At 47.1% G+C, this 26,522-nt stretch overlaps 2 protein-coding genes across 2 annotated transcripts in view; one reads left to right on the top strand and one right to left on the bottom strand.

Annotated features, from left to right (window-relative positions):
- Window positions 1–26,522, top strand: part of LOC142565934 (protein Skeletor, isoforms B/C-like) — a 325,890-nt gene that overhangs the window by 263,383 nt on the left and 35,985 nt on the right. The gene's annotated exons all lie outside the window — the stretch shown is intronic.
- Window positions 12,292–13,509, bottom strand: LOC142566184 (uncharacterized). Its single transcript, XM_075677037.1, has one exon. The coding sequence runs from the start codon at window positions 13,507–13,509 to the stop codon at window positions 12,292–12,294; it is 1,218 nt and encodes a 405-aa protein (XP_075533152.1).

The raw sequence follows: 26,522 nt of genomic DNA, 5'->3' as shown, positions 1-26,522 counted from the left end.
GGATGCGCCCGCATGTATCGGAAGTTCCTCGAATGTTCTAGATGGCTCTATCTGCCGCCCGAAGCTTGTGTAATCTGATTAAGTGTGCGACACGATTTGTGTAGAACTTTATGGAAGACACACGGGGCACCAGCGATTACTATGAAACCTTCGATGACTCATGTATAAAAGCCGACGTGCTTGACCGGAAGAGCAAATTTTCGACGATCGCCCACTGTGTTCGCCGCAATCGTTGTTCTTCGAGTGTAGCCTGTTTTTTAAAGGCACAGGCATAGAGAAATTGAACAAGAGGGGACACTCTTCAAAAACTGGCAACAGGAAACACGCCACGCCTAGTTTCAACACCATCCGTTAGTTGACGCGAGCATCAGAAAAAAAAAGAATGTGAAATAAACTTCCAAACAACGTTTTATTTTTTTATTCCTTCCCACTAAAAGTGAAACAGTTTTTCGTGTAAATGAACTTATACTTTGCAACTTTTTGTTGCATTGCCTAGCAACAAGCTATCGGCACGCCAGACGCGCATGCATACGTCATGCGCCAGACAAGCCGCAGGAGTGAGCGAGGCCGGCTGCGCATGTGAAGCTCGCGCGCTCGGCGACCCGTCTCCTTTGGATATAGCCCGTTTTTAGGGCTCCCGACGTTCTCTTGTGTTCCGTCTGCATTTCGACACGGCACCGCTGCACTACTGGACTACAGCAAGGTGAGGAATTTCGTTTGACAGTCTGCGACGCATTTCAAGCACATTTAGGCTTACTGCACAATACTGAACCTATATAGTGACGCAGTTATCGAAAAACAACTCCGCAGTCCAAGCCTAGTTAATATGAGTTAATTACTCGTACTGGGAGATGTTTGCGACGCTTTCTATGAGCCCAAGCATAATTATAACCTATTTCGGTAGTTTTGGGGCACGCTCGCCGCACCTGGCTTTCTGACGAAAAGCACCTTGGCCGTGTGACGCAGTTTCGCGTGTACTGAATCTTACCGGGACAAGTTTTGGCGCTTTCTCTGACCCAAGACATTATTGTAACTAATTTCACTACTTTTTTTCAAGCACAGTGGCCGCGCTCGGCGTAGTGGCGCAGTTAGCGAAAAGCAGCTCGGCTGTGTGCCGCAGTTAGTTTCGCGTGTACTGAATCTTACTGGTAGAAGTTCGTGACGTATTCTCTGACCCGAAAAAGTATTGTAATTTATTTGGTAACTTTTTGGGATATCTTGAGGCTTGCTCGCCGCGCCTGGGGTTGTGAAGCTGTTAGCAAAAAAGCAAGCCGGCCATAGTGAGTTAGTTTTGCGTGTACTGAATTTTAGTGGGACAAGTTTGTGAGGCATTGTATAGCCCTGCAACAACATATACCTTATTTCGGTACTCACGCGTCTCAAAAACGCGACGAGCGATTGCCGAGACTGATAACACGGTAGTGTTGCATGCGCCGGCAGGACGCGTAAAAGATCAAACGGAAGAACTGCAGAACATGACATTTATGTATTCTGAGCGACTGAAAACAGGCTTTGCACCCACGAGTCTGACTTGAGTGCGATTAGAAGGCATTCTGCGGGCGTGTAACATGGTCTGGCTGAGCCTGTGTTGTAGCCACCTTTGTGTACTTGGCGTACCATCGTGTCGACTGAGGCCAAGTTGTTTTGGAAACGCGCAGTCACCCGTGTATTTGTGCACTTAAAGTGCAGGAAACAATGCCCGGGAAAGGAGAGGTGCTTGAAAATCGGATGTTCAGATTTTATGGCATTGTTTGGGAGGTGTCTTTGCTGCGAAATGTACGTAAAAGTGAATTTATCTGTAATGCCGCTCATTCACCACTTACGCACGTTTCGCCTCTACACGCAATACTCCTGTTAGGTCAATATACCGAAATGATACATGCTTGTAATTTACTTTCTTTCAGCTGATGGCATCCGGTGGAGCATCGTACGGCAACGACTGCTGCTTACCTGGTGCCACAACTTTGGATGAATGCAGAAGAAGCACGGAACGAGCATTTATATAGAGCAAAATAAACATTTCATCATTTCAGAAGACGTCTTTCGTTTTCTTTATGAAATTGCACGTGACAGATTCTGCGCAGTGCAGTCTTGTAAAAGTCGTTCGCAATCATTTCTGCTAAATAATGAAACGATTCCACGCCAAGGCCACGCGGGGTTCAGCAGAAGCAAAAAAGAAAAAAACAAATGAATGCCGCGCAGAGCAGCGGAGCCGGCGCGGCGTGTACCAACTGCATGGTGTTCAAAACGCGCGCGCCCAAAACCGAAACCGGAAGGAGTTAATACCATTCACTTGATATGCTACAGTCAATTCGGCCGCTGGGCTCTATGGGAGTGTCCGGTCTTGTTGAAATTTCTTTCTCTGTGGCACAGGTTCGCCCAATAAAAGGCTAGTTTTGTCATTCGCAGTTTCGCTGCTTTATTCACCGTCACTACTACGTGACAGAATGGTTAATATGAGATTTGCCCGATTAAGAAAAGGTACAGCACCACAAAAGCAAATGTGTAGGTGGTGCCACTTATGGTGTGCCAGGCCCACATACTGCAAGGTTCAAGGGTGCATTGCACCGGCACCTTGCCCTGCACCCCGTTCAATCGAGCACGGGGGTGCAGGTTGCACCGTTGCACGTCGGAGAATCGAAGGCCTAGGTGCAGTCCACCGTTAATAGGCGTAAAAAGTGCAGAGAAAACCGGCTGAGTCTACTAAACCTATATATTCGTCTCCGAGCGTGGTTGTTTAGCTCAGTGAGTAAGACATCCGGCTCCTGAGCGCGGGGTCTTAGGGTCGTAGCCCAGCGAAGGATGAAAGAGCGAACGAGGTGAAAGACGGCAATAGCGAAGATAGGAAAGCGCAGGGGAGTGCAGCGGAAAGCGGAGGGAAAAAGCGTATAGCGCCGCTCAAGACGCGCTCTACGGCGTTGATGGCTACGAGATGGCGTCAGAGCAGCGCGCGTCATCTGTATGGAAACTAAGCGCTGCATGAGCGGATATCTGTCTGCGGCGGCTGCTGTGAATCGCGCCGACGCCTCACCCACGCGCTTCCTCTCGTCATCTCCAGATTAGCGGGGCAGTCACGCCACACTTCGCTCCGTTTGCAACGCACTAGACAGATTGTCCGCGCCATCCAGCATATCGCGAAATTAAAACGCGCATAGAGCTGCGCTCAAATTTCGCATTAGGGAGCATCGTCAGTGAACGTTTTGCAGCGGAGCTGCGAAGCTTTTCGTAAATCCGTTTCGTGCCGACAGAAAACGCGGCACAGCTGTGGATAGCCGACCCACGCAACCTGCTCGCATCACACACGTGCGTAGGGCGCAGTCTCGGCGCGGCATGCGTGCGCTTCCCTCTCCCCAGCCGAGGAGAAGCAAGTCCAAGCATAGAGAAAGGAATACAACAAGAGCGGACACTCTTATAGAGCCCAGCGGCCGAATTGACTGCACCAAGCCGTGGGCGTTAATACCTGAAGCACACTTCCGGTTTCGGTTTTGTGCGCGCGAGTTTTGAATACTAGCTGGTGTGCGTCAAGCCGGCTCCGTTTTCTTTTTTGCTTTTGCATTTTTTATTTATTAAATATTTATTTGCAAATCATATTATTAATAAGCAAAATTGATTGCGAACGATCTTCACAAGCCTCCATTGAATATGTGCCACGTGCAATTTCATAAAGACGCAAGACACCCTGTTGAATGAGGAAATGTTTATTTTATTTTTTATAAATGCTCGTCGTGGGCTTCTTGTGCATTCATCCAACGTTGTGACACCAGGTAAGCAGCAGTAGTTTTCGCAGGAAGCTCCACCAGACGACGTGAGCTGAAAAAATTACAAGCGTTATTTTGGTATTAACATGTAAGAATAATGCCTGTAGAGGCGAAGCGTGCGAAAGTGGTTAATGGGCGGCATTACAAACAAAAGCAGTTCGTACTTACAGACACGGCGTAGAAAATACCCGACTCATCTCAGGCAATACCGTACATACCACCAACACATTCTAATTCCAAGCATTCCCCTCTTCCCAAGACTTATTTCCTGCGCTTTAATAGCACGAATGCGCGGGCTACGGCGCGTTTCACGAACTTGGCTACAACCGACGCGATAGTACGCTACGAGTACACAGAGGTGGCCACAACACAGGCTCTCAACCAGGGGACGTATTCTGAAACGTTCGCCGCCGCGAAAGTATCGCCCTGGCCACGCCTCCGCCGTTGCGGCGCGCTCTGAATGGCTGCTTTGACAAAACCGGAAATTCAGGTGGCGCAAGTGAATTTCCGGTTTTGTCAAAGCAGCCATTCAGCGCGCGCCGTAACGGCGGAGGCGTGGCCAGGGCGAAACTTTCGCGGCGGCGAACGTTTCAGAATACGTCCCCAGAGCATGCTGGACGCTCGCAGAATTCCTTCTACTCGCACTCAAATGCGTGGGTGCCGTTCAGAAGACAGAATTTTCGAGTTACTAGTGCCTGGCATTTGAGCTCCTTGGCTTATCTCTTGTGCGTTCTGCAGGCGCAAGCAACGCACTCCCGTGTTATCACTATTGACGATTGCTCTTCGCGTTTTCGTGGGTACCGAAAGAAGGCTTAAATTGTTGCGGGGACATCAAAAATGCCACAAACTTGCCGCAGTAAGATTCAGTACGCGCCAAACTAACTGTCACCACGGCCGAGCTGCTTTTTGCTGCGTCACAACAGGCGCGGCGAGCGGGCCTCATAACATAAGAGTATCGAAAATAATTTTCAACAATGTTGGGCGTCAGAGGAAGCGCCATGAACTTGTCAGTGCATTAAAGCGTGAAACCGCGCACCACGCCCGAGCTGATTTTCGCTAACCGCGTCACAGCGCTAGGTACGCCCACTGCGCTCGAAAGGTACCCCAAAAAGTAGTGAAATTAGTTTCAATAATGGTGGCAGTCAGAGAAAGCGCCAAAACTTGTCGCAGTAAAATTCAGTACACGCGAAACTGCGTCACAGCACCCTGTGCGACTAGCGTGCCCAAAAACTACCGAAATTAGTTAAAATAATATTGGGGCTGATAGGAAGCGTCGCAAACATCTCCCAGCACGGTTCATTAATTCATATTAACTGCTCCACGACGGCCACGCTGTTTTTCGTCAACTGCGTCACAAGTCAAGCCTAATTGCTTGAAGTACGTCGCAGACTGTCGAACAAAGTTTCTCACCTTGCCGCAGTCCAATAGTGCAGTGGTGGCATGTCGAAGTTCCGAAGAACGCAATAATTCGCCGGGAAGCCACCAAACCAGGCTAAATCCCAAAATAGAAAAACAGGCAGACGGGTGGCCGAACAGTCCAACGCTCAGATGCGCGGCCGGTCTCTCTCGCTTCGGCGTTGAATTTCTTTCTCTATGCTTCGGCGGTGTGTCTGACGAATGACGCAAACATCTGGTTCGTCATTCGCCGGTTCGCCTGTTGCTAGGCAACGGAAGTAAGCCGCAAAGTTTAATTTAATTTATACGCAGATATTTTTACTTTTTCCGGGAAAGAATAAAAAATAAGACAATTACTGTTAATCACATTTCATATTCTTTTTTTTTTCGATGCTCGCGGCCCCAATTCGTCGGCGTTAATGCTATAGCGTGACGTGTTTCCAATTTTCGCCGAGTGTCCGCTCTTGCTCTGTTCCTTTCTCCGTGGTCGTAGTGTTCGCTTAGCCGTGCCGTCACTGACATACTAGAAAGCTCTGAGCAGCCGGCGCGCCGACAGACGTGTCGCCTCTCGTCTAGTGAGCACGCGTGTACAACTACCATGGGGCGACCGGAGAAAGGCAAGACTCGGTCCCGAAAAAGAAGCCACCTACAAGGAAGCTCGGCGCAACTACGATCGACGAAGGACAGCCGATTCTGCCCATCGCGCCGAGGCTGCCGCTGACAAACGCCGTCGCCGCGCCGAGGAACTAGAGTTTCGGGTCAGGGACAACGAACGCTGCCGGCTAAATGCTCGGCGCCGCCGGGAAACGGTTCTGGGCCTGTGCGTCACCGAGAACTTCCAACGCCAAGCGCGCCATGGGAGGCGGGAACGGCCGCTGACAGCTCGAATTCCTCAGTATCGAGTTCGGGCACAGCTGTGACCGGCTCTGGTTCGACGTGAATCTCTCCACGGTGAGCTCGGTGCGGAACTCCGAGAAGAGCTGTGCCTTCCAAGCCTTCCACGACGCCACCGGCCACGACGAGATCAAGGTCTGCCGGACGTCCTGAGAGTCGCTGCTGGACGGCCAGTTACTGCAGTATCACAGACGGTTTCGTGTACCCTCCCAAGCCTGCTTCTCTGCCATGCCTCGCCTCGATAATCTACAGGTGCAGCCCGTGCGGCCATTTCAGCAGCAGGACGACGAGATTGTGGAAGACTACAATGGCGAAGATGCGCTTGCCGAAGACCTGCCGTTTGCCCACACCCGGTCGGACGTCGAGGGTGAGGACCGGATCGACGATGAAGACGACTGGTACTGAAGCACATAATAAATTGTGATGCACGTACTGTGGTTTGTATGCGTGTGACTTGCTGGGGCTTGTGTGGCTTACCGGCCTGGCCGTGTGTGACCTCGCAAGAACTTGGCGAAACTTAGCGAATCCTCGCGACACTTGGTATGAGCACAATTAAGCCATGCATAACCTCGTAAGACTAAGCAAAACCTATCAACGCTTGGTATGAGCCTAGCCAAGCCACGCATAACATCGAAACGCTTAGCGTGAACCTAGCCAAGCCATGCATAACCTCGCAACACTTAGTATGAACCTACCCAAGCCATGCATAACCTCGCCAAACCTGGGAAAACCTAGCAACACTTCGCAAAAGCCGGAACCACGGAGCAAGAAACATTTAGGAGTGGAAACTCCGCTGTTTGCGGCGACCAGAAAAAGTCACATGCCCGCGGAGCCGTTGTCGTGCTGGCGGCGCCTGGCGGCCTGGAAAGAAATTACCGCCGTTGAGAGCGCACCGAAGCCGCCTGCCCGGGCGCTGCATGTTTTTTTTTTCGCTGCGGCTTCTACGACGCGCCGCATGGCGGCGCCACTGTATACGGTCCCGTCGGCGCATACAACAATTGTGACCTTATCTGGTCGCCCGCGCTCGCTCCTGCTGACGGGAATTTCACCTCCTAAATGTCTTACTCCGTGGCCGGAACTGCCTTCGCTGTGACCTAGCCTTGCACCACTAGTGCAAAGTGCCCGCATTTCTTTAGTTTCCAAGTTATATTTATACATAAATTTCTTTATAACGTTCAAATCTTCACTATATCTATAGCGTTCAAATTTCCTTACTGCGTTCAAATCTAGTGCTCGTTGTTCTACTTGGTAGTGTTTGCGTATTCTTGCGGTGCAATGTCTAGGCAATTTGTAACATGCCGATGTTGTCCTTAAAATTTTTATGGTTTCACGGACGGGGAAATGGGTTTTACGTAACACGTATTTGCAACTCAAAGGAGCATAAATATCATAGGGGAATAATATGTCGAATGGTGGAATTACTGCTTGTTTTCAATCACAGAATATTTATTCTGAATCAGCGCTAACAAAAAAAGAAGCTGCACGTGCAAGCTGTTCGAACGTACATAGTCGGAAGTTTTGTGCAACATTACCTGCATACTGTTGGCATGTCAGGGCTTTAAATCGAGAGTACAGTGGGGAGCGGGACATTTTGTTCACTTCAAATTTAAAAAAAAGTATTCGGACTGGGGGCGGGGTACACAATGACGAAAGGAAATGCTGCTTGGTACTGATACGATCTCGACCGGGTGAGGTGGGTCTTCACCGCAAGAATCGCGAAACGCCGACGAAGCCGGGCATCGTGAAGATGAAAAAAGTAAAAAAGAATGTATTCACCTCATTTGTACAGGGTTGTGACTCTCATCGGAGTCTCGAGCGGTTCTGATTAACCCGGGGCCAGGACGGCCTTAAATAACCCCTCTTTCCCTCGTTAAGGGAATCCACTGGCCAAACACCAACGCCGAATCGTTCACCACCTCTATCATCCCTCGCCGCTCATCATCGTGCTTCTCGGACACGTTGTGCACCGGTCTTCATCGTGTCACAATAGCAGGCAACCACCTGCCATCGATGCTTTTTGTCCGGGAGTTCTCGACGAGGACCCTGTCATCGATAAGTGGATACTTCGTGGCGGTCAGGAGGGTGCCGTTGCTCTCTTGAAGCGAGATGAGTGATGAGGCGTGAACATGAACCGTGACAGCTGCGTGTCCCTGGTGGGGCATCCCCTGCCGCCAGATGTGATAGTCGATGGCTTCTTGGAAAACTTGGGGAAGGTCGATTATAACAGCCCGTCCGCCGCCACAGGAGGTCTCGAAGGAGTTGCAGTATCCAAGCACCTCAAGGAGACCTGTAAGACCTCGAATTTCTTCTTTGTTTCTCCAATCGCACCAAGGCCTGCCAGGTGACACCTCCTGGAAACAAACCACACGAAGCTCAAGGCACAACAGACAGAGAGAGCAAGCACCCAACTAATCACGAGAACTGCGAAATTCACACGTCCTTCATAAAAAACCCTCTCATTATCTATCTATACCCTGACAACGGAGAACGGAGAACTGACAACGGAGAAAACCAGACTTCAGTGCGTATTTCAAGCAGCCTAATGCCTAACGTTTTTAACGCGATAGCGTTAAGGAGCTCGTGTCGCAGAAAAGCCGGTGAGCGAAAAATGACGGAAGGCAATTTATAAATAAAAGCAACTTGCAAGATAGGCGGGGAGGGAATCGAACCAGGGTCGCCGGAGTGTGAGACAAGACGCTACCACTCAGCCACGAGTTTTTTTTTTCTTTATTGCATGGAATTATCGGTACTGTCAAACCAATGCAGTTACATTACATATGAATATACAAGAGAAACAAATTCACAGATAGTATACAGTCCAATGACAGTTGAAAATTCTGGCAAACAAACACAAGCGTCTAGACGCGAAATCCATTCAGGGACGGGATCATATGTAGCCACCACAGTACAGACTTGAGCAGTCTCTTCTCGGAAGATAGACCTTGTCGAGCGAGGTGGCTCGGCATGTCTGTCGATCATTCGACTTCTCCATAATGAATAAAGTCCTAACAACATAAACAAATCATATGGTGTATTACTGGCTGTCTTTTTGAAAGGAAGGAACCGGATACCATAACATGTGAGAGGAAAGTCTTTTTTGATAGTTCTTTGTAAAATGGCCCAAAAAAGAAATGCGTCACGACAAAATATAAAGCAATGTTCTATTGTCTCGGGTTGATTGCAAAGCCTACAGTTTGTATTCCAGGGTACATACAGTCCTTTTTCCTGAAGCCACGTTTTAACTGGCAGTGTGGAGGTGTGCAGCTTAAAGAAAAACGTTTTCGCTGCTGGCGCAATGCACATTCTACGGACACGGCAAAGAACATCTTGACCAAATAGAGACAGATACGGCTTTCGGTACAGAGGTTCAGGGAAAAGGTTATCTATAAGTGCTACATTTAGCGACGTGCGATTAACGGTAAACAAATGTTCAAGGTTGAATCTGGCTTTTAAGAATGAAATAGTGTCGATAAGTTCCTTTATGAAGCCCCATAACGGTAGTTCTTGAGCAAAGTTTGTCGTCACAAAAAGAAAAGGGAGGTGTGACGCAAGACGTGCTCGATTAACTGCGAGAAGGAATGGATGACGGACATTTTTGAGGTAAAATAAGCGCATGACCAATTGTCGCACAAACAAATACACAAGACTCAGGCCTCCCTTTTCAAGCGGGAGAAAAAGGTTGTCCCTTCTCATGGCTTCCCATGATGAATGCCAAATAAAACATGCAAATATTCTATGAAATGCCTGGACATGGACACGTGAGCAGTGCAAGACCTGCAGAACATAAAGAAGCTTAGAAACGAGAAATGTATTGCATGCCTTAGCTCTCGCAAAAATGGAGAGATCACGTCCTTGCCAGGCTGTCACCTTTCGACGGATAGTGGTTATCGTGGACGTCCAATGAGGTCCACTATTACGGAAGTTATCGAGGTGCACTCCAAGATATCGCAACGGAGACTGATTCCAATGAATAATCGCGAATACAGAGGGAGTGAGCGCCCACATGCCTAGCCAAAAGCCTCTACTTTTGTCAAAATTTACAGTAGCTCCTGCAGTCTCACAGAAACGCAGGGTAGCGTTTATCGCCTTGGTAATGCTTGGCTTATCGACGCAAAAGAAGGCAATGTCATCTGCCTAAGCTAGCACTTTAATTTCCTCATCGGCATACATGTATCCTTTAATGCTCGAGTCGCAAAGTACGCTTGAGCAAAGCGGTTCTAAGTATATGGCGAAGAGTAAAGGCGAGAGCGGACAACCTTGACGAACGGATGACTGTACTTGTATTATATCTGAGAGGGTACGGTTCACAATTAACTTTGTAGTGCAGTGTTTATAATAAAGAGTTATACCATTGTATAATACATCCCCTAACTGAAGATGTCGCAGTAGTTGGAATAAAAATTCGTGTTGAACCTTATCAAAGGCTTTGGCGAGGTCAATCTGGAGAAGAGCTACTTGATCCGTACTACCCTCTATGCACTCAAGGACTGAACGTGCGATATGAACATTTGTCTGTATAGAGCGGCCTCGAATTCCGCATGTTTGATGATCACCTACTAATTTAGTAATGACTGCCTGCAATCTATTTGTCAGTATTTTTGCAAATATTTTGTAATCCACGTTACATAACGATATCGGCCTATATCCGTTTCCTCTCTTTATTGTTTCATCATCAGTGCTTTTTGGTATTAAGGTTGTGTGGCCCTGATAGAAAGATGGAGGAAGCTCACCATATTGATAGGCTGCCTCGAAAAGCTGCTGCAGAAAAGGACACAGGAATTCCTGAAATTTTATATAAAATTCAGCACTAAGGCCATCAGGACCAGGCGTCTTGTTCTTCTGCAGCGTTTCGACGGCAAAATTAATTTCCTCTCGAGTTATTGGCCCATCAACGCTGAGTCGATCATCTTCTTCTAAGTGTGGCATAAGCGAAATAAACAGATCAGCGTTTTCTTCGTATCCATTCTGAGGCTTAACTGCAGCGAAAAGATCTTTATAGTGAGCTTCAAATAGGCTTATTATTTGGGACGTGTCTGTGTATATAGACCCACCAGACTCAATTTCTAATATTTGCTTGGAAAGCGCGTATCGCTTCTCATCACCGAGAGCCCTTTTTGTGGGCTGTTCCTCTGTGAAGCGAGTCGTGCGTGAACGCACCATTGCTCCTTTGTACACTTCCGTCTCATATTTCTGTATTTGTGCGCGAACTGTGTTTATTTCATCACTATACAACCCTGGTTCCTGGCTTTCGAAAGCGTGCAGCTTGTGAAGTAGATCATGAAGATAATGCTTCTGAGCTTTTTTTTCTTTGAGGCAGCTCACATGAAATGGCAATCGCCTCATTTTTTACTCTATTTTTGAACATTTCCCATTGAGCAAACTAAGGAAGCTGTTGACATTGCGTTATTTCTAGCTATAATTTTTTCACTTTGTTTACAAAACTTTCCTCTCGCAAAAGTTGTGTATTAAGTTTCCACAGTTCCCAGTTTGGAGCAAACCTGCGAAATTTTCGGGGATCCCATGAAACAGCTACTAAACAGTGGTCTGTGAAAAATACAGGCTTCACGGCGTAGTTGTGAATGTTAGACCAGATATTCGTCGAAACATACACACGATCAAGTCGAGCATGGGAAACGCCTTGGAAGTGCGTGAACCGCACCCAAGATAGTGTGTAGGCGCCCACGTCTATTAGATTGTGATCTTCCGTTAACTGATGCAGGAAAGTAGCACTTGCATCATAACGATTAGTTAGGTACGAGTGGTCTCTGGAATGACAAACACAGTTGAAGTCTCCCAACAGTACCAAATCTCTATCAGTATCTAGGAGCGGAGCAAGTGAGAGGAAGAAAGCCTTCCTGTCACTCACTTTTGAGGGAGCATAAACGCAAATAAATCGCCAATTACGGGAATGAAAAGAGAGGTCACAGCATATAAGGCGGCCTTCCCCATCAACACGCAGCGACAATGAAGAATGATTTAACTGCTTTCTGACTAACAAAAAGCATCCAGCGGAAGCACCACATGCTTGGCTAATACACACCTCGTAATCAGGTTCAAAAGTTTGCAGCGCAAGGTTGACATCACCAGCAGACGATATCTTTGTCTCTTGCACTGCACCAACATCAACTTCATGCTGCCTAAGCACGTGTAGTAACTGCTGCTGACGCCTTATATTCCTCAGCCCACGTACGTTGAGTGTCGCTACACATAAGGGGAGGGTGAAGGCGGTAGCCATTTTGCTCACCTAAAGCTTTTTTGTTTCATCGCCCTTGGCCACAGGTAAATCTGTGGTCTTGCTCCCTTTGGACTTCTTTGTGGCACTCTCCTGACTACGCTGATAAAACCGGCGCGGCACATTATCACCAGGAGAGGGAGTTCGCTGAGCACTAGGAGACACTTTCTTGGGCGCCTGTAGTGCACTTTCTGATGCTTCGTCGTTGCAAGGTGCCGGACGTTTCCTTGCCTGACTTATGTCCATCGCCTCTTCCTCTTCTTCCTTGTCATTAGGGGGCTTTTCTTTAAGGCCTGCTAGGCCAGGTGGGCAAACTGAGTCATCCTCGCCGGTAGTTTCGCTAGTATGACTTGAGCTGTTGTGTCTGGTTGGCATTGGCTTCAAGGACTCCTGGTCTTCGTCCCTAATGCCACCTGTAGTCTCTCCGGTGGCATCTACTACCTCTGTAGAATCCATGAGATGGTCCAGTTGTGGCTCGTCTGCGCTATATTCACCAGAACGAAGCTTATTAGCGTAGGTGGACACGCAGACGTCCGCTGAGTGACCAAATCGGTGGCACTGTAAGCATCTCGGTGTTCTGCATTGTCGTCGAACGTGTCCCACGCGCTTGCAACGAAGGCACAGCGGAGGCCTACCGGGGATAAGTACGAGGCACTGGTGTCCATAAATGGACATAATGTGCGGTATTGAGGTTACGGTGATAGTGTCCTTGAGCACCAGAGAAACCTCCCGGTTGGTTGTCACCCACTGTTCCATGCCAGTGCATCTCCATACTTCTCTCTCCACCGACTTCACCTGACCATAGGCCTGGAACGCCTCTTCAACGCGTCGTGGTTCAAGGTGAGGTGGAAGCCATAGTAATTTAAGCTTGATGTTTTTAGTCTCCGGATCTATCACCATGCACTTCAGCCCTTTGACACGGAGCTCACCACAGGCGACGAGAGTCTGTTTTGCCGCACTACTAGCGCAAGTAACCATCCATACATGGCTCATTTGATACTGTCCGACACCTACAATATCTGAAGTGCTCACTACCTCAAGCAGAGCGTCTCGGAAGTTGGGAGCACGGTATGGTATGCCACTCAAGTCCGCATGAAGGAAAATAGAATTCAAAACATCGTTACCGGTTGGTAGACGCGGGAGGACAACTTTGTAGCTTGCATCTTCGTTCAAAAACGGGGTCGACGATCCTCGGCCTGGGGCCGATACGCTGTTTCCAGCAGAGAGCATTTTGGAGCGTCTCTAGTGAATGCGGTGTTGCCTTAGAAACGTGCCGTAGAAAGTTATACTGCGGTGTATATCGGTAATTATGAGCATGTAAATTACAGAAGTCGCAGTTAAACGCGTAGCGAAGTACGTTTCCGCTACATTTCTTCTGTGCTTGACACACACGCAGAGCCATCTTGTGGCAAACACAGAAGACCCCCTCCTCGCAATGTACGGCGCTGCCCCGACAGCTGGCGCGCCACTCGCCCGCTTCTAGAGGACGGTCCCTTTGAGGCGTCAGCCCCATGATCGCGGCCCGGCTGTCCTTGCCGATCACGACGCTTGGCTCGCGTAGATCATTTCTCCCTCCGAGACACCGAGTTCTTTGGGTCGTTCCGCTTGCTCAGGCGCACGTTTCGTCTTTGTGTAACTCAAGAGCATGCCGAGCCAATGAGTGGGCTGTGCGAACGGGGTGCGATAACGCTATCGCGTTCCACTCTTGAAGGCGAAGCTTAAGCGTTCTCCAATTTTTGTGTTTTACCTTGCCGAGAAAGCCACGGTTATTGAGATACTGAGAACGCATTGAAAATAAAATTAATAAGCTCTTGATAACTAACAAACGAAAAAACTTGCATCGCGCTCTATTTACGAACAAGAAACATGGATGCATCCAATTCGGCCATTATTACCTCTTAATGCGTACTCGATTGTATCGCTGCCTGACGGCCTTCGGGCTTTGCCGAGGGCAACAAACGGCATCAGGCTGCCCTCTGTCGTCGCCTGCCAATTTGTGTGCCCTCGGCTTGCCTTCTTGTCCCTGAAGGGGAGGCCGTAAACGCTGGAAGAATAGCCGTTCTGCCTTTGCCCTCACTCTCGTGGCGCATTCTACGGCAGTGACTGCCTGACTGACCCTGTTTGTGCACGCATATCTCAGCCCGGTTGAACCTTTCAACCGCACCCCTACTCGCAGAGACGCGTCCTGTTTTATTGTTAGGTGACGCCTCCGTTTTCTCAACCGTCACCTCGAAGCTTTTGAAGTTCTGCGCGATGGCCTCGTTCCCTTGTCTTACGGGCTGCGATGTGGCGTCTTTCTCGATTTCTCGCTACGTCGAATACTTCACTCGTTTTAACTTGCGCCATCTGAAACATTTTTGCCATGCCTGGCGGTGATCGAATGTGCCTTCGAAATACTTGAGCCTGGAGTTCCTGCCTTGCTTGGCCGCCATGAAATTCTCCTTTTCCGCTTCCGGAACGTCGCTCAAGTGCGGAGGTATGAGGAAGTTTTTCAGCGCCTCCTTGACCTTTTTTGGGCTGCTTAAACAAGCCTCATCTCCGCAATGAACGTCCTCCGGAGTAGTCAATCTTTCTACTTTCGCGACATAATTGCTCTCTTCGTCTGCCGCGATTCCTTCTTTAACAACCTTCAGTAAGTGGAAACAACTTTCCGAAATGACATGACAAATTAGTCTCCAATTCTGCTAGCCCTTGCTACGGAATTCTCGCTGACCCGGATGCCTCCTCACCAGCGCTTTTTCCACCGATTTCACTAGCTATGTGATGTGTCTCTGTCACGAGGCGTAATTTTGGCTTCGTTGCTCTTATTTATCTCCTCCGCGATCTCTCAAGCCTTGGAACGCGTGAGAGCTTGGACCGTATGGTCGCCAAAACTCAGACTCTTTTTCTTCAACAGCATTTCCGAGTGATTTGAAAATAAGTAGGGATGACGTTTCGACAGATTTGGCGACGCTTCTGCTTCAGTCAGCAATAGTTCAAACGGCTCTTCAATCTTCACGCTTGCTATGGGCAAGCAAATACTATTCTTCTCAACTATGATAGAGTGTATAAGCGCGACTTAAAGACGACGTAAATCTAAAGAACGTAAATCTAGAGGACGTCTAGAGGACGTAAATCTATAAATAATATTTATAGTTGAAAGTGGAGCGCTGTCTTTGTGTATCTGTTTCTTTCTACGTCCTCGTTCAGTCGCGCTTATGCACCCTATCAAGGATTCTAACCAACTAGCCCGCCAACGTGTTTTAACCAACTTCTCGACTACCTACCGGATCCACGCATATTCCCTGGTGAAATACTCAGGTTTCAAAAACGCAGGGTGGACAATGTCCATTGTCGCAGCTGAGTCCCTAAGTAGATTATTTGGCATTCCGTTCACTACGATGTCCCAAAGGTAGGTTTCTAAGAGGGCCAAGTTGCCATCGCCGCCTTTCACGAAAGAAAAAACTGTTCTACGCTTCTGACAGCCGATCGCAAGGTGTCCAGGCTCCTGGAAACGAAAACAGACGACCGCTTTTCTAGCCTCAAAAGCTTTTTCTGTTTTTCTCTCGTCTTTTACTGCGGTGCTGTTTTCTGCTGCATGATCAGGATGCACGTACGTTGTCCCACCTCCGTGGCGAATAGGGCGCCTCTCTTCCTCTTTGATGAATTTAGTGAATGTCATTCTGACTCGCGTTTTCTCGGATTCGTGACGTCAGGCGAATTCATCTGCTAGAACTGCAGCACGTTCCAAGCCCTCTTCGCCCGATCTATCTTGAATCCACCAGCGCATCTCTTCGCTCAAAGACCCATAGAAGTGTTCCAAGGAGATTAACTCAACCACCTTGTCGTGATAACCGAACGTATCTTCCGCTTTTAGCCACTCAATTAAGTTGGTTTTCAGCTTGTAAGTGAAATCTTGAAACGACTAGCCCGGTGCTCTAGCTGCCTCGTGAAAACTACAGCGGAAAGCTTCCGCTGAGAGCCGATTTTTCCTTAGCGACGCAGCTTTTATTTTCTGATAATCATCTGCATCGTCTCTCGTTGGCCTTGCAATTAAATTCGGTTGCTTCGCAAGGAAGGACGGTAAGAATTTGTTGCAGCCAACTCTCTAGTGCGAACCCGTTTTTCTCGCAGGTTCGTTCAAAATTAACAAGGAACAATCCCATGCCGTTGTTTACCTTCTACGACGGCATGAGATCCATTATGTTCACTCCTGCTTCAGCTGAACGTCTTTATTTGTTGAGATGTTATTTGCCAACTGCCTGGCCTGATCCGGCTGCAAGTCTAGTTATATTAGCTGTAGTTCATGAGCTCTCTGTTCCTCTCGTTCCTTCCTTTATGCAGCTTCCTTTTGACCAGCGCTCTGCCTGTCTTCTACCGCGTTTTGTTCAGCTCCTTGCTTTTGTTCTGCATCGTTTTGTCCAGCTTTTTCAGCTTGTTTCTATATCTCTTCCTATGCTTCTCAAATTTCGTCCTCAAGAGCCCCGTACTTCTCAATCGCCTCAGTAAGCTGCAGCTTGCTCTGACTTTTCCCGATTTGAATTCCCAGCTCATCACATAGCAATAACAACTCTGGCTTTTTCCGTTTGCTTAAATACATGGTCAATCCAGAACGAGGATTTTCTTACTCTGTTGTGACGTGAGGAAGCTTTCAACAGGAGCCTGCACATGCAGAAACTAATTTGCAGTTTTAGAAAACACACGAGCTAAAACCTTGCAAGTCCTCAAAGAAAGCGCTCATCATTCTGCCGAATCCAGAACGAAGGGTGGAGTATCCCATTGCTGCCGACCAGCTGATACGATCCCGACCAGATGGCGTCTTTCTGTTTACACGCAAGCCCAGTGCTCGACCGCTGCGCCGCCATGCGCCGCCCGCACGTACCACGTTTCTAGGTATGTTTTCACTGAAGCGCCATGGCACATGCCCTAGATCCTTCTAGGAATTTGGTTTTGCGCGCCTGGCTGTGCCTGGGTGCGCAGTCTGCCCGGTCAGCATGAAGGAGGCACTGGCTCGGCCCGCATTCGAAGAGTTTAGGTGGTGTAGGGAAGTTTTAATTTTAAATACGTAGGCACCTGTATGCTTACCCAACGAGAAAACCGCTTCCGTAATAGCGCCCGCAGCAGCGTGCGAATTTGCCTTTGCGCTGCCCCTTGCTTCAACGCCAACGAAGCGGCGAGAACACAGCGCTGACGGTGCTCTCAGCCAACGCTGCCACTTCCGCAGATCGCTTTCAAGGTGTGGCCCGCGCGGCGGTGCCACCGCCTGAGTACGCTCACAGTTAATAATGGTTCGACGCGGATGGGTAAGGCGCTAAAGTGCGATAACGGCTTATAATGATCGGAACGTCATCCTGGAGCCTCCTCCTGCAGTTTTTTGCTTGCGTCATCAATGCTCCTTGCGCCGCCGTCGGCACCAGTTCGTGTCGCCACTGCGCTATCGTTAGTGCTGGCTAATCAAGTTACATAACATTGCTAATGACACCAGGCTGCACTGTAAAAAAAAATTGCCTTACTTTACAGAAAATCTGCTGGTAATGTGTGACCGAACGTTTTTCCGTAAATAAAGAACGGTCATTTCCGTAGAAAGGACAGCTATAACAGAGAGACCGTAATACAAGACACCACTCCTTTCGTGTCTAGAAAACGGAAGACTCTGTATGCTGAATCTGTACTATAACCGTTTAAGGATAGGTGCTTCCCGTATTTAGAAAACGAAAGACTCTGTATGCTGAACCTGTACTATATCCGTTAAAATACAGGTGCTTCCCGTATTTGGTCTTGCAGAGCATATACATTGTCTGTAGAACGTACCATAGGGACGAAATTGCCCAGGACGCGCGAGAGTCGACCGAATTTTATTGGTGCGCTATTTGCTTGGATCGGCCTCGCTAAAATCTGCGTTCAGAATGTGCATACGCGACCCACTCTTTCCAGCGGTCTTGAACACACGGTTGCAATTTGTTCGACGCTCGCACTTGCAGGCTACTTTCGTCCACGATAGCACATCTCCTTTAATGCAAATGTCATGAAGGCAGCTCATAGCCGAAGCAGCAGGTCACCATTGAGAAAATTGTCTTGCCAACACACTGACATGGCTGCAGAGATAAAACACTTTGCACTTTGTGATATGAATTCATTGCATAGCAAATATACAAAAAGTTGCAAAATTTCAGTCCTAAAGTTCTTAGATGACAGAAGGAACTTTTTCTTCAGTCACTCGTCTTGCACTTTTTCCTGGTGAAAGTTGTTCTTGACCTCAAACGCCTTGCAAGGATAAACTTGCTGCTGTTAGGAGAAACAAATAGTATTCGTGAATTTCCATCCAAAAGAAAGCGGCGAAAAAAAAAAGGATAATCACAAAAGAAAACAAAGCAGTAGCTTCTGTGTTAGGAAAACATGTACGTAGACCAACATTGTTGGAACAAGGGATATTGCTGTAGCCGACATTTCGACATAGGTGGTTGTCATCAGGGTAGCAAATGTTGTCCTTGGTAGTGTTATTTTTTTGTGCATAGCTCACTGGCCCCTACCCTCATTGGGGAAGAAGCTGGTGCATGTAATAGGTCAAGAGAAGCCAAAGTGTTAAAGGCAGGAAGGGTGTTCTAAGCTGTGGTGATTGTGGTGGAGCGGGTATGAGCACTGTTGTCAGTTCTTACGAAGAGTAGGGGTGACCAAAACAGAAAACGATGTACACATGTTAGCAGTCATTAATCAGTCGACTTAATCCTCGCAGAAGTCAAAATAGGTATTAAGATAAACTGTTTGCACATTTGGAAAAAGGCAACGAAGACTTAAGGAAAATAAATTTTGTATCTAGATGCATCTGGTTAAGATCAGTGTAAAGGGTTAATGAAGGCACATTATGATTACACATTTTGTTGAAACCCGATGAATAAAAAAATATATTGACCAAATATTAAAAAGTAAGGACAATAAAATTAAACTGGGTATGACCATAATACAGTAAATAACAGCCTGTGGAAAAATATGGGATGGGCAATATGGTAACCAGGTGCAAGATTGCGAAACGTTGAGCGTTGTTTATATTCATGCTGCGGTTTACGGCTTCAAGTTTCTGTCTTCCTGTGGAACCTTTGTCTTACTTGAACAAGGAAATGGGTCATTTTTAAAGCAAGCCTAAGTTGAAATGCTGTTCAAAGCATCAGCATTATTATAATCAAAGAAAATATTATGGGCAGTTCTCCTGGGTGGGCTTTCACTCACCAGTAATTTCCACAGGTGTAAGCTCAAAATTTAATGGTCTAAATGGGACCATAGCTCCTGGCAAACCATTAGCTGGTCTTCTTTTTCAACACGGATGCCTACCCATAATATATGTTGGCAGGAGCGCTAGCGAACTACATTGTACTTGTTGCCACAACCAAGGTGAAGCTTGGTAACAATTATTGAAAGAAACAGCATTCCACAATACTGATTCAAGCAATCTGGAAAAGTTGCTGAAGTTATTGTACACCCCCCACCCCACCATACACACAATTATACACCCCACTGACTCTCATGGTGTCAACCATGCTATTATAACACTAGCATCAAGCGAGGAAAATTAGGGGATAAGACGGCACAATTTTTGTTATAACATCAAATGTACGTGCTTTACATTATTGCTACATTCCAACCAAGAATTAACGTCCGATCAAAATGTCTGAACATGCGGAAAAATTCGCAAAAAGAATATGCGCAAAAAGTAAACAAAAATGTAGATAGAGGAGCGCACTTTGTTGCGCATATAAACTCTTGCAGCAATTGTGAGGCACATCTTGATCGCACATTAATTCTTGGCAAAAGCAAGAATGAGCATGCGCGGCTTGCCTTAGAGGCCTGTCACATAAAAAGATAAGGCGATAATTGCATCAGTGACACTTCTTTGTCCCTGCACCCATCTGAATTTGGATTCCTAAGTTTGCATATGCGATAAGTTGGCAGATCTCACTAATGTAATCTGTGCGCCAGCGCGGTCGTGTAGCCTAGGGTTTATACATGCATCGACGACGAAGACATGAAGTTGTCAGTCAGCGCCAGTGTGCGTCGTGTCTTCCTTTTGTGGTTCGCCTTAAGTGTTTGTGCTGTAAGTTTATGTACAGACAAGGAGAAATGCTTATGAAGTTTATGCAAGAGTACATCCTACAAATTGCACCCCATTTCACATTCGAATCTGGTAGAGGAAGAAGAAGGAAAAGCCTATTTTCTGGTGGAGGATGCATATTTCAGAGTAGAAGAAACTAGTGTACGCTAACCATTGATGTTGCCGGTGCCTGTGCACTAACTGTGGAAAATATAGAAGTTACATTTGTTTTTCCACAAACACTGCAAGCTGCTGCCAGTTTACCAGTATACAACTGTAATACATTTAGGACGAGTTAAAGCTTTCTGATGAATTTAGCTCATATGACACAATTGGAATGCAATATTCTGCAAATACGTGAAGCGTTATGTGCCATCCCATACAATGAAATACCTTTGAAGAACCTGAATTGCCACCTGGGCCGTGACGAGGTAAGGAGTGTGCTCTGTGTAAAGTAGTGCACCTGTATAGTCTAAAGGTGTGGAGAATGCATTTAGTATCAGTTGTGAATGTTTCTAATGTAAATTACACACAATAAAAACCACCATGTAGTTTTGCAAAATGCAAACCCCCCACCTTTTTGTTGTTTAAAGGTAATGACACGTAGGGCCATAGGGACATGTGCAGGGACATGTACACTATCGGCTTCATTCCTAAACAATCAAAGCGAATAGCACCACCCTAAGTGTTACGTGCTTTCTGTCTCGCATTTGCTGTCAAAAATTGTTATTGTCGGATGCTCCGATCGGCATAGATACTGATTTCTGGAGCAATATAAAGTATTAAGTACTGCGATCTCAATTCTTTCACTGCTGTTTAAGCATCATCGGGTCTTAAAGTAAAAAAAATTGCAATAAATATAACATGTATATTTCACGTCGCAACCCTCATGAGGTATTTAGTAGTCTGAATTATAAAGGATTCCAGATTTACAACGGAAGACAGACCTTACTCAACTGAAAGGATGGCATCATGCCAATGATTCTTGCGTTTGGTGCTCTATTTATTTGTATTTATTTCAGTTGGAATGTGTGTGCATTTCCAGCGATATCGTTTGACATGTTTTAAATAGACTGTTTTCCCAAATTAGACAAATTCGTATTCGAAAGTAACCTTGTGCATGACACGAAGAACTTGCTTAGGAGAAATAAGGTGCCTCAGAGAGGCTGGCCAACATTGCGATAGCAGGACCTATTTTTGACGAAGATAGGTCCTCCTATTGAAACGTTAACCAGCCTTTCTGTGGCACCTTATTCCTGTTTACAAACTTTATACCACAGTGTGCTATTCCATCTGTCCGCCCCTTTCTTGATTTTGCTTAGGAGGAGTATTTCTAACATTTGCAAGATACGAGGCTCCTGAATGCATATCTAAGCCTGGGGTGCTTGCCGCCTTCTAATCTCATCAGCAAGTTTCTGGAAGTCATCTACAAGGTTTCTTATGATGAATGTAAATTTTCTTGCACGGGAGAAACAGGGAATTTAAACAGGTGAATTATGGAGCATAAGAATGATGTCAGCACGAATTAAGCATCCAGAAGCACTGTCGCTTGATGCGCATAGGCTATCAAACACAAGAATTATTTGGGATGATTTAAAATTCTGGCAGTGGAATGAAATATCTCATTTAATATATATCGAAATTCTTTGATTATTCACTCTACTACCACTACCTTCATCAGAAATGTTCATAAACATTGTCATATATATGCCAAATCATCCTGGCCAATATTCAAGACTTCATAAGCTGCTTTTTTTACTGCTAATTCTCTGCGGGAAAGAGGCAGCACTCGTCTGCAAGAGCAACAAGCGTGAGTAAGCCTTCCTCGGTGAGATGTCATGCCCAAACAGAAAGGCGGGAAGCGGCCCTTTATATCCTCCGCCAGACGCCTCAGTCGCCTTGGAAGTGGGTCCGTGTTGCCAGATAAGCCAGCGGCTTTCATCCATAAGTGGCATCCTGTACGCTTGAAGAATTCTTTGCGTAAACTTGTCGACAGGCGGCTCTTGTCTCCACTCGAGAAAGGCAGCAGAGACCGCTCTGGCAGCAGTCGTCTGCAAGAGCAACAAGCGTGAGTAAGCCTTCCTCGGTGAGATGTCATGCCCAAACAGAAAGGCGGGAAGCAGCCCTTTATATCCTCCGCCAATCGCCTCAGTCGCCTTGGAAGTGGGTCCGTGTTGCCAGATAAGCCAGCGGCTTTCATCCAGAAGCGGCATCCTGTATGCTTGAAGAATTCTTTGCGTAAACTTGTCGACAGGCGGCTCTTGTCTCCACTCGAGAAAGGCAGCAGAGACCGCTCCGGCAGCAGTCGTCTGCAAGGGCAACAAGCGTGAGTAAGCCTTCCTCGGTGAGATGTCATGCCCAAACAGAAAGGCGAGAAGCGGCCCTTTATATCCTCCGCCAATCGCCTCAGTCGCCTTGGAAGTGGGTCCGTGTTGCCAGATAAGCCAGCGGCTTTCATCCAGAAGCGGCATCCTGTACGCTTGAAGAATTCTTTGCGTAAACTTGTCGACAGGCGGCTCTTGTCTCCACTCGAGAAAGGCAGCAGAGACCGCTCCGGCAGCAGTCGTCTGCAAGAGCAACAAGCGTGAGTAAGCCTTCCTCGGTGAGATGTCATGCCCAAACAGAAAGGCGAGAAGCGGCCCTTTATATCCTCCGCCAATCGCCTCAGTCGCCTTGGAAGTGGGTCCGTGTTGCCAGATAAGCCAGCGGCTTTCATACAGAAGCGGCATCCTGTATGCTTGAAGAATTCTTTGCGTAAACTTGTCGACAGGCGGCTCTTGTCTCCACTCGAGAAAGGCAGCAGAGACCGCTCCGGCAGCAGTCGTCTGCAAGAGCAACAAGCGTGAGTAAGCCTTCCTCGGTGAGATGTCATGCCCAAACAGAAAGGCGAGAAGCGGCCCTTTATATCCTCCGCCAATCGCCTCAGTCGCCTTGGAAGTGGGCCCGTGTTGCCAGATAAGCCAGCGGCTTTCATCCAGAAGCGGCATCCTGTATGCTTGAAGAATTCTTTGCGTAAACTTGTCGACAGGCGGTTCTTGTCTCCACTCGATAAAGGCAGCAAAGGCCACCCCGGCAACAGTCGTCTGCAAGAGCAACAAGCTTGAGTAAGCCATTCTCGGTGCGATTCGGCAGCATGCATTTTCGCCGTCATCCAACGGGAGCCGATCTTGTTCACCGAACGCACGCTTGAGAGCAGCACGATGCCACTGCGCAAGCGCTCCGTCACATGGCTTTTTCCATATTTCATTAGCTTTATTTGCAACACGGGAAAAAAAACTATGTGAGACGTATCGTGAAGGAAATAAGTTGATCGGTGGTGTCTGAAGGTGCTCTTCAAATCTACGTATCATACTTGGGGCCCTCAGCCAATAATGAAAAAGTTGGGTAAGTAAAGTTAATTATTTAGTGGGGGATGGGGGAAACAAAAAATGACTGATTTACTATTGGCTATTGCGAATAATATGCGTTTGGTTCAATTCCCATCCCACACGCCTTTCATTTTTAAATTCTTTTCTCAAGTTATATGGGATACCCTATAAATCAGTCATGGAAGGGTGGCGCTATACCAAACGCATCGACTATCATCAGAAATTAGGAAAACCTTAGACAAACCGGCACCTTCCAGAGACAGCGGCGGAGGACTCTATCTTTGAGTCCTAGCCTACGCACGGATGTTCTAGCAGTTATGGCCTCGAACCGTCATACTATCGTGCGGGACGTGCCCGTCCAGGTACCAATTTCCAAGTTGCCGGATTCTAATTCACTCGGCCTTTCACTCGTACCACCTTAACCAGCATGAATACTTCAAAGAGAGGGACCTGCAGAATCGTCTAGATTTCTTGAACTGAGCCCTCACAAAAGCGGATGAGTCACCGGATTTTTAGAACGAAATCATGTGCACACATGACGCCAATCTTTGGAGAAACCCCCAGGCAAATTTGCATAATGCACACAATTGGAGTGACTCCAATCCGCACTGGGTAAAGCGGCCTCGGCACTAGCACCAGTGCTTGTTCAATGTGTGGAGCGCAATTTACGCTGGTGCTATAATCGGTCCCATATTCTTCGATCACACACTGACTTGACAGCGTTACGTGGTTGAAATCCTTGAAGGATGGTTTTCTCAGCGAAGTCCCGCTGTCACGCCTTCCACTTCTGAGGTATCAGCAAGATGGGGCGGCAGCACTTTGCAGCAGCCGTGCACGAAACTGGCTGGATGCGACTTTTCATGCGCAATAGATTGGAAGGCACGGGCCTCTAAATTGGCCGGCTAGGTCACCTGACCTCTGTCCACTCGATTTGTTTCTTCGGGGTTATGTGAAAGATCATGCTTACATGATCGAGACGACGACCTGAGATGAGCTCAAGGCAAGGATAATGAATGTCTGCCATAGAATTCCAGCGTCGGTCACTCAGTGCTGCATACCTGCAGAAGGACACTTATTCAAACACACCCTCCAGGCAGCAGTTGGTGTTCAGCGGCGCTTAGGAATTCACAGATACTACGGGCCACTAAAATATGATGGTTTTCTTTTTCTGTTGTTTTTTTTGTGCAGGCATCCCGATTTCCATTTCGGCGCATTTAGAAGTGGTACATTTATTTACCTGAACGTATCGGTTTTGCCATTTCTCTACAAATGGGTCGCTTCCCTGTCTCTTTATTTCGCTTTTATTTTTTGCCACGAGTTCGTTTTCACAGCAGGTATACACTCTCATGAAAAATAAAACTGTCACTTTAATTTGGCTTTGGTCCGAAGCAAGATTCTGGCGCCAAATATAGATACGCGCACTCTTTCGATGCGGTGCGAGCAGGGCCGGGATATTCACGCATTCCGTGCCTGGTCCATTGCTTTTCACGTATTGTGCATGGTCAAAGAGGCACTCCGGCTGCGTTTTGAAGGGCCTTTCCTTATCGATGTGATCAGTCGGCCTTGAGAGACAGATAATAAGTTTGACGTAGAAATAAAAGGAAGGATTGGCGGGGAAGCCGCGAAACCTGCTGTTGGTACTCCTTCCGTATCATGATCGAGGTGACACGCTGTCTCTTTCTTCGGTTTTCCCACCAGGCGAATCAGTTGCTTTCAATAAGCTTATTTCTGCGCGCTGCATTATGATGCGGGCGAGAACGCAGTCACGTGGTATTTTTTTAAATATTTCGTTGGGTTTCTTTACCAGTCGGAAAACATTAGTGCGCAATTAGGACATCGCTGAAAATACCGCACTTACATGTCCCTTGGCTGTGCCTGCAAAGGCCTCATTGACACTCATAATTACGACAGTACTTCTCGAGTAAGATAATCAATTGCAATTACCTAATTAAATCTCATTAACGAAAAAATTACTGGCAGCTAGTGCACTGTACTGGAAACAATATGCACTAGGTTTTCTTCGAGTAACGCAATTGCTCTTTATTAAAGACATGGTGCGTGATAGTTGGGACACCCTGTACCCCCCCCCCAATTTACTCAGTAACCGAAATTAGTCCAAGCCGGCTCACTCGAAATCATAATCAACAGCAGTCATGCGCAGCAGCGCTTATACTTGGACTCACATTAAACCAAACAGAGAGAGAGAGAGACTGCGGTTTCTCCAGAAAGGCGAAGCAGTATTAGTGATAGTGAAGTATACGGCAATTCCATGAAGGAAGGCTACACCACCGAGAGACGCCAGATGCTTTGTGCTGCGAGAAAACTAAGGCTGTGAAACTGAACTGTCTTCTATGAGGTCTTGCAAGTGTTCATGTAAGGCCGTCACACCTGTGAAAACAATTCTTAATCATATCATGAGAAGCCAACAAAGGCACCAAGGACAACATAGAGGAAATTACTTGTACTCACTAATTGAATTCAAGAAATGATAAATTAATGGCAATGAACGCGGATGAAAAACAGCTTGCCGCAGGTGGGGAACAATCCCACGTTCATCCGCTTTCATTTCCATTAATTGATCATTTCTTTAATTCAATTACTCAACACAATTTCCCCTATGTTGTCCTTGGTGCCTTTGTTTGTTTGCTTCACATAATATCATATCATATTTATTTATTTATTTATTTATTTATTTATTTATTTATCATACATACATTCAAGGCCCGAAGACCCTGCAGTAAGGAGTGGTACGTAACAAAGCAAAGTTATATGCAGACAATGTTATAAAAGAAAGAAAAGCGTTAAGCGATAGC

Source organism: Dermacentor variabilis, unplaced genomic scaffold (assembly GCF_050947875.1).
Source record: "Dermacentor variabilis isolate Ectoservices unplaced genomic scaffold, ASM5094787v1 scaffold_12, whole genome shotgun sequence".
In the NCBI taxonomy this organism is placed as follows: Eukaryota; Metazoa; Arthropoda; class Arachnida; order Ixodida; family Ixodidae; genus Dermacentor; species Dermacentor variabilis.
This window is presented reverse-complemented; position numbering and strand designations above follow the sequence as displayed.